The sequence below is a fragment of the Elephas maximus genome, chromosome 9, assembly GCF_024166365.1.
Source record: "Elephas maximus indicus isolate mEleMax1 chromosome 9, mEleMax1 primary haplotype, whole genome shotgun sequence".
Classification (NCBI taxonomy): Eukaryota; Metazoa; Chordata; class Mammalia; order Proboscidea; family Elephantidae; genus Elephas; species Elephas maximus.
Window position 1 is genome coordinate 80,885,432 of NC_064827.1, and position 16,074 is coordinate 80,901,505.

Consider the following 16,074-nt stretch of genomic DNA (forward strand, 5'->3'; position numbering starts at 1 on the left):
TCACTAGTGTTCAATGCGTCAAATCTATTCTTCAGGTGGTCTCTAAATTCAGGTGGGATATACTCAAGGTCATATTTTGGCTCTCGTGGACTTCCTCTGATTTTCTGCAGTTTCAGCTTGAACTTGCATATCAGCAATTGATGGTCTGTTCAACGGTTGGCCCCTGGCCTTTTTCTGACTGATGATATTGAGCTTTTCCATCGTCTCTTTCCACAGATGTAGTCAGTTTGATTTCTGTGTGTTCCATCTGGCGAGGTGCACATGTATAGTTGCCGTTTATGTTGGTGAAAGGAGGTATTCTCAATGAAGAAGTCGTTGGTCTTGCAAAATTCTATCATATATAAATCTATATGGTATAGATATTTACACGGACCATGTGGGAAAGTCCTGAATCACCTTCAGTCTTGCTTAAGTGAGCATTTCTCATCCTCTCTTAAATGCCAAACCATAAACACAGAAACACTGGTGGCGGGAGCTGCATTCTGCTTTGATTCAGTAAGGCTGATTTTCTCAAAGTCTCTTAAAAGAAAAATTCCTCCTCAATGAACTTGTTTACCATTTCCTAAGCTGCCTATTTCCTAGTGTCATGCTCAGTTGCTTAACTTCACCCCAACACCAGCCGCCTGGACACTGGGCAGGAGACCCTACACATGGTCCTCGCATGCTGCTTAGGCTGAGTTTCCTTCACCCTCGTTCTGGCTGCCTCTTTTCCCGACTGTTCTCTGTTACTCTCATGCTGATTTCGCTGCCCAGATTTCTCCACATTCAGCACTCTACCTAGTAGTGTTTTTCTGTTCTTCAAATAATCCCTCCTTTCATGTTCCTTAAAATTCTAATTCCTCTGAGGAATTTGGATTAACTCTAAGGATGAAAGGATCAATTAAAAATGAGCAATATTAAGGAGCAAATGACTGAGGTCCCTTACTTGATCCTCTCCAAGGGTATAAAGCTATTACTTCCAAATCCAAACAAGGAGAATCTCCACTGATAAGAGTTACAGGTAGAGTGCCAGGCTGAGGGGGGCAGTAATCCTTCTCTGGGTTGGAAGGTCTTAAAGTTTAATTCACTCATTCATTCAACTAGTGTTAACTGCATGCCCACCAGGGCACAAGCATGGATAAAACAGTCCCTGTCCTCATGAAACTCAAGTTGATGCACTGGTAAGAAAAACAAGTAAGGGAATAGAGAGGTATGGGGGTGAGTGAAGGGTGACACTAATATCATTGTTCGAGGAACACCTAGATGCCAGTGCAATTAGATTGATGTGAAGGAAGGGTAAATGGAAGGGGGGAAGGCAAGAGAAATAGGCAGGGCTAGACCACAGACAGCCTCCCAAGTCCTAGTGAACAAGACGGGAAGCTGCTAGTCTGATGTGCATTTTTTAAAGTTTGAGCTGGCTGCTGTAGGGACAGTGTACTGAAGGAAGTGGGACAGAACAGCAGGGAGACCAAGAAGTAGGCTGCTGCACTTGTCTAGGGGAAAGCTGGTGGCAGCTCAGAGATGGAGATAGGCAAGCATGGAAGCAGGGAGACAAGCAATTCTCCCACTTCTTACGAGAAAAAGGAGGTATCATTTTAGCTTACAAGGGAGAAATACAGAATGCAAGATTACATTTCAGACCCAGAATTTAAGTGTCCTGATAACCAGATATGTTATCCCATGAATGATAAAATAAAATTTCTTTTGGTTCACTAGACCAATGGCTTTGTAGGTAGTACAACCACAGTGGTGATAGGGTACATGCTTAATTAACAGAATGCTATTATCACATGTTCTTTTAAAACAAAGAAGATAACAAAACAAAATATACCATCTAGATATGTGTTAAATCAGGGGATATCTGTGTGTGTTGGGGAGAGAAGTCTGAACCCAAACCATAAATAAAAATTTTAAAATAACTAATAGCAGTACCATAAAGACAATTCCTAATTCTCTGGGCTGGCCACTGTATAAACGTGACCCAAGCAAAAGACCAACTAAAGGATAGAAGGGTGTCTTGCTGTTTGATTTGTGTAAACAAGGCCAATGACGCCAGAATAGAACAACTGCTATGAAAACTCACTGCTCCATTTCCAGATTATGACATCTATAATTAGTCTTGGTTTTATGTGTTTTCCTTCTACAGGTCCTGGCGTTATTACTGAGCATCCACAGTTAAATCTCATGAGAACTGAACAGATCAGAAATGGATTTTTAATGAACTTGATCATGTATATAAACTCCTTTTAGTTTTTGCTTTCCTTCATGTTAAGTATTACATATTTGCTGTAATCTCTTATAAAAACTCTTTGTAAACATACTAGAGACAGTCCATGCCACAGAATTGCCTTATATATATTAAATCCCTTCATAAAGTCCATAAATAGGACCTATCCAATACCTGATTTTAAAAAGAATGTTACAGCTTATAGCACAGTATCAATTTTCAGCATTTTGGAAACCTTGGGAAAAAATTGAAATGGTCAGTTCTAAGAAATGTGGGGTCTGTAGGCATACTCTGAGGTTTATAAAAATTTTAGTGAGTCACTGAAGGTATTGTATAATTGTCTCCTCTACAACACTTCAGATAATTATTGCCAAAAAGTGATTCTGCTTTGGGCCAACATTTTGTGAGTAATGAACCATATTTTCCAACTGTAGGGAGAAGTTTTCTTGGAGGTTCCAGCAAATGTCGGCCAGAACCTCTTGGTTTCCCTTCTGGAGCTGCAAAGCACCACAAATTTCCCATGTGCGATTAGTAGTAATCATTCTGGATAACCGTAAACAGACTCAAAGGTTGGAGCTCAGCCAAACAATTTCTCTAAAATTCTTTAATGACCTAACATGCATAGCTAATAAGTGTGTATTTTCAGTAGTTATTATGGAGAAATATCAACTCTGAATTACCACATCACAGATTGGCCAATTTACATCCAAAGTTGATAATTTCAGTGACATCTGGGAGTGTCGTCTATAATTCTGTTAAAGGCCATCAATTTTACAAATGATCAGAGCTTAATCAAGAATCATAAAGCACATATGCTTAATCATGTACGCTTTGACCTCTTCTTCTTCTTACTTCTGGGAATTTAACTTGGGGAAATAATTTCCCCACAAAGGAAACAGGTATGAAAGTAAAGAGTTTACTGTGGTATTTATGTAAATAAATAAGTCATTAAGATGAAAAATCAGAAATAAATTATAGATCAAGCAATAAAGAATTAATTAAGGAAATTGTAATAGTGTTAGAATAATACACAGCCACTACAAATTCTAATTATTAAAACTACACATTTTCATGTAGAAACATGGAAAATGCTATATTAAATGGGGGATAAAGAAGAGCACAAAATTACATCTACAACATGCTTTAATATTATATATAAATGCCATCCAAAAGGAAACTTGGAAAAATGAGGACTTTGATTTACAAGGGGTTGTGAGTTTTTGTTCTTTAACTCAAGAGTTTTAGCAATATTCTTTTAAAGTTTTGGTAATTAATAAAAATAATAGCACTGCCCCCCCAAAAGGGGGGGGCTTAAATAAAATAAATAGAAGTGCTTTTTGTATGTGGTCAGCTTAAAATGATGAATACAGTATTCACTGTAAATTTGCAAACATCTAAAAAATTCAAGCGAGTATAAAATTTCCAGATTTTACTACATTAAAGTGACCACGTTACCTTATAAGGAACTTTTGATTTCTAAGTTATTTCTACTCATTATTATTATATCCCAATAAATCCTAACCATTGTCATACAGATCAGATTTGTTGATAATTTATGTTTTTGAGTAAGAGGCAGAAGACAAAGTAAAGGAACTGTCATTGTATACTTTGATTTATATTCCCCCTCCCAAAGACTGGCCACTGATCCTATTATCTCTAAAGAGAAGCTGAACATCTCACCAAAAATAAGGTTGCCTTAAGTGGAGCCCATTATGTGAAGAAATTAAGCTCTTCTCTTCTTGGGAATCTAGGACTGATCATGCTTCCTATGGAAAACCAGTGCTGGCTCAGAATTGGCAAGGAAGACTACAGTGCTATGCTCTTGTAGATGGCCAAGTCAAGGTTCTCTTTTTAAAGAATGTGCTTTTAAAAATTCAACATGTTTTCAAAATAATCCTACAGTTTTATGTGACAGTACAAATACTGGTTATTCATAAGGTTATGTGAGTAAACTGTACTGTGATATGAGAATACAGTATAAGTGGAAATTACTGTATCAAAATGATCTTCTTTCCTAAAAACATAAACAGCAAGTGCTATCCTATTTTACAATTGGAGATCTAAAGACTGAAAGATCAAACAGTGGGCTCACTATCATGATATGGCCCCCAAATCAAGAAAAGTATTAATCACTCCCTCTATGCTGCTTTCTTCTACTTCCTTTCAAATCCATACAAAAATGGAAGGAAACCTCATCTTGTGCCTAGTGGGCGATTTTTCACTATGCAGATACTTCTTAGAAATTCATCTATTTAAGCATGTCACTATCTAAACGAAAACTAATTTTCTACCAGATTCTCAACCGAGCTGAGAAATATTTTCTACATGCAGTAATGAGATCCAGCAGTAATCCTCTGAGTTCTAAATAGTACCTTTGGGCAGAAAGGATTCTGCCACAGTATCTAACGGCCCAACACGTATTACACAGATGGTTGAAAATGGTACTTGAGCAAGACATTATTTCTATTCAACAAAGAGAAATAGTAGGTGGGTCTAAACTTTAAAAGGCAGCTTATTTTCAATACCATCTACAAATTCAATAATTTCAGAAAGGTTGTTTTAAATTCATTGGACAACTGTTGTTAAGACATATGGTTATGAGGAAGCCTGCATACACTCCTGTTTTCTGTAATAAATCCTGATGAAGAAGCTCCGGGGTAGAAATGAGATTCGTATTGAGAAACGGAATGACCATACTAAGAGCTTCCAAGTGTTCGGTACTTATTTCAATATACCTGAGCGCTGTGCTAGGTGGTTTGTACCTGTATTCTTGCAATCCTTTGTGAGGTAGTTATGGTGAGCCCTCAGTTTACAGATTTAAAACTAGGAGCTCAAAGGTTATGTAACCTGCCTAAGGTCACACAGTTGATAGGGGTGCCACAGCTCTGAGTCAGGTTTGCTAACTGGAAAGTCTGTATCCTTTGCTTTCCTGGCCCCACAACCTAGCAGGAAGTTACAGCTCCATGGGAACAGTGCTGACTTTGGCTCTCCTCCTCTTCCAAGAAAGATCTGAAGCATACTGTCAGCCTTTCATTGTAGCACAGCAAAAAGGCAACTGAATTTGGCATCAGGAGACCTGAGTTTTAGTTTCATTGTGCCACTTCTGCCAATAATAAACTTTACCAGAAAAAGGAAATGATAACATTCTCCAGTTGTTTTGAGTCATCCTTAAGAAAATTAGAGTGTTTAAGAAGAGTCAGAGTAGCCAAAAGTAAAAGCTTTAAAGGAGACATGTTAGTATGAGAAGATCTCAAGTGCCTCCTTTTCTAAAGCTAATTCTGGGTGAAGATGTTTATAGTATTTATTAAACAAAAACATACATTCAAATGGGCTCTGTCCTGAGAGGAAGGATGCCTGGGTTTGAATCCCCTTTCCACCACTTGTGTGGCCAACTCACTCCACATTCCTGTGCTCCGGGCTCCTTATCTTGTGTAAAATATTGGTCACCATTCCAAAGGGACATTGTGAGGAATGACTGTAAAGTATAACAGTTCTTAGCTATTAAATCTATAAAAACAAACACTTGAGAGTAAATGATTAATATCCAATATTTTCAGAATAATTAAAAAAATTAATTGCTATTTGGAAATATACAACAGAATGCCACATTATGTACTCATTCGAGATAATGATAAGTTTTACTTATTATTTATCATATATTAACATATCAATACATATTATTTACCATATTAATGTCACAAATATGCACTTCTCTACTGATATTCATTCTAGAATTTCCAGAGGTTTCACAATTTTTTATTGTTTCATTTTAACATAATTGCAAAATGCATCAAGAGAACATGGTGTTTGCAGGTCCTCCCAACAGAACAGCTGACTCAGAGCTGCATACTTGTAACTTCCCTTAAAATAAAAGCAATGTTACGTATTGCAAGATACTACCTAATGTAATTACCTACAATTTACTCCACAAATTACTATCATTTCTGATAAAAAAGGAAGAGAATTCAAAATGCAAATAAGACTGACCTAAAAAAAGACATGTGTTTAGCTTAACTAGTAAAAAATGTCTGCCTTGAGCATTATATTCTTTTAAGAACTATCTATATGGGATCAAAGTGACAAAAGCAACTTGAAAAATTAGATAGGAACCTTAAGGGACAGTGAATTTTTGTTAATGGGAGAGGAACAATTCAGAAAAGGGGGGTAAGAACAGTTGCACAACTCAAAGAATGTAGTCAATGTCACTGAACTGTACATGTAAAAGATTTATGCAATCTGAAGAGAAACCAGAGTATGAATTGTACATGTAGACATGGTTGAACTGGTGTATGTTTTGCTGTATACACTCGCAACAACATGTGATTAACAGTGAGTAAATAAAACAAAAGGACCCAATCGTAACACGGCAAAGAAATACAAGGCTCCTCAACTAGTAAGACCAAGTCTAACTGAAAACCAAGCCAAGTCTAAGACTGCTTCTTCTGCTTCTCAGTTACTTCTTTCACTCCACGAGTATTTATTGAGAGCTGCTTTGTGCCATACCAGGTGCTATTCCAGGGGCTTGGGATACAATGGTGGACAAGCAAAATCCCTGCTCTCATGGAACTTACATTCCAGTATGGATGAAAGGCAAACAAGTAAATACATAAAAAGTCAGATGCTGATAAATACTATGGAAAATAAGTAAAGCAGGGAAGCAGTCAAGAATGGAGTAGGGGACCTGGGGAGGGACTTGCAATTTTAATTAAGGTGGACAGGAAAGACCTCAATGAGAAGGTAACATTTTTGAGAAAGAAGTCAGGGAAAGAGCTCTGCATATATCTGGGAAAAGCCTTCCGAGGACAGAAAAGAGAGTACAAAGGCCCTGAGGCAGGAGCATTACCAGACAAGGCTGAGGAGCACCAAGGAGGCCATATGGTTGGAGGAGAGAAATTCAGACAGGGAGCAAAAGACCAAGTTATATGAGCTTCACATTTCACGATTCACTCCAGAAAGAGAATGTACATTTTTTACTACGGTAAACGTACAGACCTTTTGCTTACAGAGTTGGCTGAAATGCTAAACTATATGGGTGGAGGAAGGTGAGTCAAGAGGCACAAATCACTGACCAAAGTAACAAACAGGAAGAAAGTATAAATCTTTCTAAGGCCGAGGGAAGTTCAGGAACCAGGGAAGCAGTCCAACACAATGTTTAGATTTATTTTATTTACTATGATGTTATTAGGTATTTGTGCTCTTTTCTGGATCTTCCTGCTTCCTTTCCACCACATAAAATAAAAAGGGTTTTAATGAATGGTCTAGCAGAGATTGTCATCTAATTTGGGGCTCTAGTGCAGGCTTTCTCAACAGGCCAGGTAATTCTTTTATATGGGGGGTGTTCTATGTATGCATTGTAGGATGTTTAGCAGCATCTCTGGCCTCTACCTACTAAATGCCAGTAGCAGTCCCTCCCCCTGAGTTGTGACAACACAAAATGTCTCCAAACATTGCCAAATGTTGCAGCAGGGGTAAGTAGGGTAAACAAAATTGCACCCAGTTGAGAACCACTGTTCTGAGGTGAAAAGATAAAAATTCTTTATCTCAGTTTATTAACACATTGGTTTTTTTGTTTGTATGTTTGTTTAACCAATGTGTTAATCTTAAAGCATGTACCGCTTCCTTCTAAACATACCCAAAGCCAAGTGCCACATACTTACACTTTAGAAAGAAACTGCAGGAGGAATGGGGAAAAGTGAGCTGTGTGAAGCATGTGCACTAATTTCGTCCGTTGTCTTTATATCATTCACAAACATTTACAAATAATCTCCACTTTGGGGCTAGATGTTTGTTCATGCATTCTTTCATTAATTCATTCATCCAGACATGCACACGTCTACCTCTCCAAAAAATTTTATGGTGCACTATTCTAGACACTGGTGATACAGAAGTGAGCAAAGGAGACACAAGGCCCTGTGGAAGATCATATTTTCCAATATGATGGCTGCAAAACTATCTGCCATCTCACATGTTCTTCCTTAGTGTGACCTTGATAATGCTCCCATCAAGAGGTAGAGCCAATTTCTCTATCCCCTCGAACCTGGGCAAGCCCTGTGGCTGCTTTGGCTACTAGAATACAGCAGAAGTAAGTGACGCTTGGCCAGTTCCAGAGTTAGCCCTTAAGTGGCCTGGCAGCCCACCTCCTGTTTCTCAGAGTTCTGTGCTGCCATGTAACAAGTCCAGGCTACTTTGCTGAAAATGGTATTTGAGGCACCAAAACCCATTGCCATTAAGTCAATTTTGATTCACAGTAACCCTACAGGACAGAGTAGAACTGCCCTGTAGGGTTTTCAAGGAGCTGCTGGTGGATTTGAACTGCCAGTCTTTTGGTTAGCAGCTGTAGCTCTCCATAGCTCTTAACCACTGTGTCCCAGGACTTCATCTGAGGCACCAGTCATGTGAATAAAGAGGCCATCTTGAACACCCAGCCTAGCAGAACCTTCAGATGACTCCAGGTGACTTCTAACTACAGATACCCGAGAGAGATCAACCAAGAACTGCCCAGCTCAACTTAATCAACCCCAGAACCACAGGAGAGACTAATACACCGTTGCTTTAAGCCACTAAGGTTTGGGGTGGAGCCCTGATGGCACAGTGGTTAAGAGTTTGGCTGCCTACCAAGAGATTGGCAGTCTGAATCCACAAGCCACTCCTTGGAAACCCTATGGGGCAGTTCTACTCTGTCCTGTAGGGTTGCTATGAGTTGGAATTGACTTGATGGCAATGGGTTTGGTTTGGTTTTTAAGGGCTGCGGCGGTTTGTTGCACAGCAATAACCAGAGCAGTCTCTGATTTAAAAAAGCATATAATCTACAAATACTCTCCTGTGTGTTCCCAATTCTTTCATACTGACACATAAGTTGACTGACATTCATATGTGGCCTATAAAAAGTTATATGCAACTCTCAGTTCTACCTGTAACTCTACTTGTCTACTTTCACTGAAGAATTATTTTAAAAAGGCCTCTTACCCCCAAAACTCCTCCAGCAACCACCCCAGTCTCTGCTCCCCTTGGTAAAACTCTGCCTGTACTTACTGTCTCCGCTTCTCCATGTTCCCTCCTTCTATTTCCCTTAAACCGACTCCAATGGGGGTTTCCGCCACAACCACTCTACCAAACTGCTCTCATAAAAGCCAGCAGCAATGACTGCCACAGTGGGAAAACCAATAGTCAACTCTCAGGCCTCATCTTACCCGAACTACATCAGGAGCATCTGACCTCTTGTTCTCTTGATTTAGCTCTTAGCCCACTGGCTACTCCACCTCAGTCCAACCAACTCTTAATCAGTCCCTGAGGCTCACTTTATCACCTCTTTTAAGTACTTTCTCAAATGTCTCCTCCTTGGTGGGGCCTTCCCTGGCCACCCTATTAAAACACCCTATTCAAGCACCTTCCACTCTCTTTCTAGCTCTGCTTGTCTCCATACCACTTACCACCTCTGGCATACCATATAATTTACTTATTTAGTTCACTGAAGTCTCCACCATCACCACCACGACTACCGTCAACCGCTACTAGAAAGTAGACTATACAAGGGCAGGGATTCTTGTCTGTTTTGTTCACTACTGTATCTCTAGTGTCTTGGCACAAAGTCGGTGCTGAATAAATATGGACTGAATTAATGAATATCAGAATGAAGTGACTGGGGGTGACATGATTCAAGAATAACCTTGAATCTGGCTGGTCATCACTGGCATTCATGGTCCTATATAATCTGGCTACTAATTATGTCTTCATCCTTGTTTCTAAACACCAGCCCCCAATGAACCTCCGTAAGAACCTCAGATGTTCTAAATACCTCCTGTCTCAGGGCCTTTGCGCTGGCTGCTCCCTCTATTGAATGCTTGCCTCAGATAATTCCTATTCATCCCTCGGGTCTTAGCTTCAGTGTTAAGCCCCTGGGAAGACTTTCCCTGATCCCCAGGATGTCACATAATCCTATTACATACTTCCACAGCACCTGTACTCTTATTTTGTAGCAACTGTTACAACTGCATAAGTCATCATTTTTGGCATCACTCTTGCTGTCCCTTCCATTTCAACAGGAACCATATTTATCTTGTTGACTCATATATCCCCAGGGCATAAAAAGAATGATTGTGGACTCAAATTTATGTAAAAAGCATATCATTTGCTAACTGTGGCACTTTATCACTAATAACAAATTATTATGCACCTCACAATCAAAGTACAATGATATAGATCATGACTTAAAGATAAAGCCCTTAAGGCAAAATATCGACAGTGAATATTTTATTTCAAGTATTCCTTTGTATCTTTTGTTAACAATAAAAACTATGAAAAGATTGTAGTGGTGGCAAAAGGAATAATATAGTCTTGTTCATTAGATTGCGATGAATGAGCCAATAAGCAAAATGGATTATTCCTGGGTTTTTTTTTTTTTAACTCCTTTAAGAACTTATTTTAATACTACTTATTCTACACATTATATAGTATATTATACTGCTTACTTTTTTTATGTCTAGTAACCTCAGATGTATTTAAATTTCTCAAAGCAAATCATATTCTGGGGTCCACAGATGAGTGTGAATGTCTGAAACCAAAAACGAAAGCTCTTGCCATTGAGTCAATTCTGACTTATGAAGACCCCATGAGTGTCAAGTAAGGTTTTCAGTGGCTGATATTTTTGAAGTTGATCATCAGGTCTTTTTTCCTCGGGGCATTAGGTGGATTTGAACCACCAACCTTTAGGTTAATCAAGTGCCAACTATTTGTGCCACCTGTCTGAAGGACTGTTGAAATTGTATATAAAGATCTAGGAACAGGGTCCAGAGCTTTTATACAGTTCTCAAAGCCATCAGTCTAAGGCCTATCAATCTTTAATTTTATCTCTTCTAGGGATAGTCCTGGAATCTTGATGGCATAGTGGTTACAACCTCAGTTGCTAACCAAAAGGTCAACAAATGGAATCCACCAGCCACTCCTTGGAAACTCTATGGGACAGTTCTACTCTGTCTTATAGAGTCGCTATGAGTCAGAATCACCTCGATGGCAACAGGTTTGGTTTCGTTTTAGCAACAGACCCACTGTCTTTGGTCCATCTCTTAGGAAGAAAAAATAAACGTTTGTTACCGATTTCCTCTCCTGCTTCAGTTCTTGGACGTAGCGTGCTAACTCCACAGTGATCTGTGAGGTCATGTTCTCGGAGATAACTTCATGCTGTCCAGCGTAGTCGTTCATTTCATTCAGGGTGGAAAGGAAAGCTTTACATGATGTATACCTATGACACAGAACACACATCATTTCTTTTCAAACAAGGCCACATCCATTCTAATGCTGCTTTACTCTAATGAAATATTAACTAAAATCAAGTTAATTTGCCTTGACCTCCCATAGGATCCTGACAATTCATTACACATATAGTGTTCTCACCAAAATGGCTCAGGATTAATTACAAGTGAAATACTTTTCATTTTGTGAAACTGACTTGTTCTACATAATGCAATATTTGGCTCTGTTATACTTAGTCTAAGTATAATCCAAAATATACACATACACCATTTGTACTAATTTAACGGATATTTAGATCTACATTACAGACACAATATTTTTGAGCTGTCCATATTAAGATGCCTTAATTGCTGGCTGAAATTGACATATTTCTTAGATGAATGGTAGTATGATAGATTTTGACATAACACAATCAAGTCACATCTCTAGAATACATAATCCACACTTCCGTTATTTGGTTCAGATTATATTTTAATCTTTTCCTAATTGCTTTAAACAGAACCATCTGGAGTAGGTCTAATGGATCTACATAAGAAAAGTTAATTGAAAATGCTTTTATTGTTCTTTCCCCCAACTCAAAAGCTGACACAAATATGAATAGTGAGTGCAACTTAATAGATATTTCTCCTTCCCCTTCATAATCATCACCAGTGGCATGTACGTATTACCCAATAATTATCAATGGTAAACATACTTGTATTCTTCTTCCTCCTTTGAGTTCTTTTTAGGTTGGTATTTCTTGGAAAGATTCCTAAAATAAAAATGCAGACATGTCACTTTACATAGAAAGATAATTGAGAAATCAGGGATGAAAGATAAAGTTACTGCTTTTGTTTATAAGTTTAAGTCACAAAATGTCCCTACCTGAAGTCCATTTATTTCCCAGCATCTCTCAACATGTGTGGTGTAGCTCCTGTTATTAAGGACTCACATAGCTTTTATTCTTTTACCACACAGGTAGAGAAAATAAGAATAGAAAAGTTCACTAGCTCATCACTTAACTGGATGTTAAGACCTGACTTTATTTGACTAGAGAGTACAGACCATGTACACATATGCAATGGTTCTCATTTGTAGCACTGAGCTTAGGGAAGTATTTCTTACTAGGCCACCACACCCTCATGGTCATCCTCAGTCTGGCATTACTGTCTCAAACCCAAGGGAAACATGGATTGTTGTCCAAATGTTTAAATTAGAAATCAAAGTGTTAGGGCATATTTTCAAGGCTGTGTGGCTGCAACCCCAAAGAACTAATGAAAACTACCTATGAATAAGTCTTCTCAAAAGAGATTGAGACAATATTTTGTGTTAAGACACTTTAACTAGGAAAACTTGTCACCTGCCTAGCAGGTCTACACAGAATGCACTCAGATTAATCAAAGTCACCCTCGTCTTCCTAATCCTGTCTCTAGGTCAATAATATAAATATTACATTTAGCATGCTTAAATTTACACAAAAACTAAGAGGTATTATGAAAAAAGAAAGCTCACTAACATTGGTTCTACTGGCTGATTTCTTATGGATCCTGACTTTAAGCCACCTGTCGTTAGAGAGATGGCCATAGGATGGTGACTCATGTTCCACAGTGGGCTTCCCATCTGTCTGCATCTTAGTATTCACTTCCTTGTTTACTCTATGTTGCTATTCCCTCTTTTATCATAGCTAACCTTACTATTTCACATTTTACTTTTAAATCTTCCATTATCCCTAAACCTACAGATTCGCCTAGAAAAAATATCCAAAAATAAATTTATAATTTTAACCATGGTACTTTCATTCTACAAAGAGGTGAAATTCATTCCTAACAATCTTCACTAGATAACATGAGAAACAGAGTTTAGCGAAAAGGACGTTGCTCTGGTAATCAAGAGACCGTATGCCTGGATGGCATAACCTCCGACAAATCAGTGAACATGAGTGTGTTTCCATTTCCTCATCTGTAAGTTGGAGGGGGTTGGACAAAATGATCTTTACTTCCCATCTAGTTTTGAAATTCTGAAGGAATATACAACATCCTATAGAATATCAATTGTTGTGATTATTCATAAAATGAAGGCATGACAAATGAGTACATAAACAATTGAAATATTATAATTAGACCAAATGATGAAAGAATGTACTTACTTGAAGGTTGCTATCATGTGAACATACATTTCAACAAGTATATAAACTACAGCATATTTTCTCTACTGATACTGTGGACATACAGCAAAGTTTATCTAGTAAGTCTAGATCCAAAAGAATGTGAAAAAGGAATATTTCCTTAAAAGATGTGCCTTATATAAAAAATAATTCAAAGAGAAATACTCTATGTTGAAAGCACAGCACAATCCTTTGAGCTGGTTTATCACAACCATAGGGTCGCTGAGTCGGTAATCGACTCGATGGCAGTGGGTTTTTTTTTGTTTTATCACAACCATTTCTTTAAAGGTAGATTGAGTAAAAACACCACAACAAGTATCGGGAATGAAAAGAAGCAGATGGAAAGCAGATGACTATATAATCAATATTCTTTTCAAATATGCTTAGATTAGCATACACAGGGGGCTGGAGTATTAGAAAAGACTAGTGGCTGCGTGTGAGATATTTTTAGTATATAGTTGTTTTTTTTTTTTTTTATAACTTTTATTAAGCTTCAAGTGAACGTTTACAAATCCAATCAGTCTGTCACATATAAGTTTACATACATCTCACTCCCTACTCCCACTTGCTCTCCCCCTCTTGAGTCAGCCCTTTCAGTCTCTCCTTTCTTGACAATTTTGCCGGCTTCCCTCTCTCTCTATCCTCCCATCCCCTCTCCAGACAAGAGTTGCCAACACACTCTCAAGTGTCCACCTGATATAATTAGTTCACTCTTCATCAGCATCTCTCTCCCCCCAGCTGACCAGTCCCTTTCATGTCTGATGAGTTGTCTTCGGGGATGGTTCCTGTCCTGTGCCAACAGAAGGTCTGGGGACCATGGCCGCCGGGATTCCTCTAGTCTCAGTCAGACCATTAAGTATGGTCTTTTTATGAGAATTTGGGGTCTGTATCCCACTGATCTCCTGCTCCCTCAGGGGTCCTCTGCTGTGCTCCCTGTCAGGGCAGTCATCGATTGTGGCCAGGCACCAACTAGTTCTTCTGGTCTCAGGATGATGTAGGTCTCTGGTTCATGTGGCCCTTTCTGTCTCTTGGGCTCTTAGTTGTCGTGTGACCTTGGTGTTCTTCATTCTCCTTTGATCCAGGTGGGTTGAGACCAACTGAGGCATCTTAGATGGCCGCTTGTTAGCATTTAAGACCCCAGATGCCACATTTCAAAGTGGGATGCAGAATGATTTCATAATAGAATTATTTTGCCAATTGACTTAGAAGTCCCCGCAAACCATGTTCCCCAGACCCCCGCGCTTGCTCCGCTGACCTTTGAAGCATTCATTTTATCCCGGAAACTTCTTTGCTTTTGGTCCAGTCCAATCGAGCTGACCTTCCATGTATTGAGTGTTGTCTTTCCCTTCACCTAAAGCAGTTCTTATCTACTGATTAATCAATAAAAAACCCTCTCCCACCCTCCCTCCCTCCCCTCCTCGTAACCACAAAAGTATGTGTTCTTCTCAGGTTTACTATTTCTCAAGATCTTATAATAGTGGTCTTATACAATATTTGTCCTTTTGCCTCTAATTTCGCTCAGCATAATGCCTTCCAGGTTCCTCCATGTTATGAAATGTTTCAGAGATTCGTCACTGTTCTTTATAGATGCGTAGTATTCCATTGTGTGAATATACCACAATTTATTTACCCATTCATCCGTTGATGGACACCTTGGTTGCTTCCAACTTTTTGTTATTGTATACAGAGCTGCAATAAACATGGGTGTGCATATATCTGTTTGTATGAAGGCTCTTGTATCTCTAGGGTATATTCGCAGGAGTGGGATTTCTGAGTTGTATGGTAGTTCTATTTCTAACTGTTTAAGATAACGCCAGATAGATTTCCAAAGTGGTTGTACCATTTTACATTCCCACCAGCAGTGTATGAGAGTTCCAATCTCTCCGCAGCCTCTCCAACATTTATTATTTAGTATATAGTTTTAAATATTAACCCTTTCTTCTATTAACTATAACTTATAAATTGAAAATACCACTTCTAAATTCACATATAGAAAGTCTTTCAAAACTGTTATTTTAAAATTTCATTTAAATCCACTTTGTTTTTGAAGCTTCCAGACCGTATCGGCCATAAAAGTAATTTAAATGTTACAGCTAGTCTAAAGAAACAGCTTGAATTAATCCAGGTAAAACCAGCACTCTTGATAGCCCCTCTTCATCAGTAAAATCCTGAACAGGAGTAAATACCTGTTGTAGGCGATAGTCCATTAAGACCTTCAAGTTCTGATGAATGAGCATCACTTTGATGTTAGCATATATAGCACTCAAAATGTCCCTTAAAAGCACTAATGAATAATTCACTCTATAAATACCAGCCGAAAACTAAAAGCCTAAGAGGTCTACAAGTGAATTTCAGGTCTAAGACCAACTTTCCATTTCCATTCTCTGGAGACAGGCTTTCTTGCCCTTATTTGTATTAGGTTATTAAAAAACAAACAAGCAAATAAGCCACATACAAAAAAATCTTCAAATTTCTG

At 38.5% G+C, this 16,074-nt stretch overlaps 1 protein-coding gene across 6 annotated transcripts in view; it reads right to left on the bottom strand.

The window, feature by feature from the left end:
* Positions 1 to 16,074, bottom strand: part of FNBP1 (formin binding protein 1) — a 149,161-nt gene that overhangs the window by 66,261 nt on the left and 66,826 nt on the right. For all 6 annotated transcript variants that reach the window (XM_049896987.1, XM_049896990.1, XM_049896989.1 and 3 more), the window contains exons 3-4: positions 12,150 to 12,206; positions 11,297 to 11,444 (exon numbers count right to left, since the gene is read on the bottom strand). In XM_049896987.1, coding sequence (XP_049752944.1) covers positions 11,297 to 11,444; positions 12,150 to 12,206 — 205 coding nt within the window. The remainder of the gene's footprint in view (positions 1 to 11,296; positions 11,445 to 12,149; positions 12,207 to 16,074) is intronic.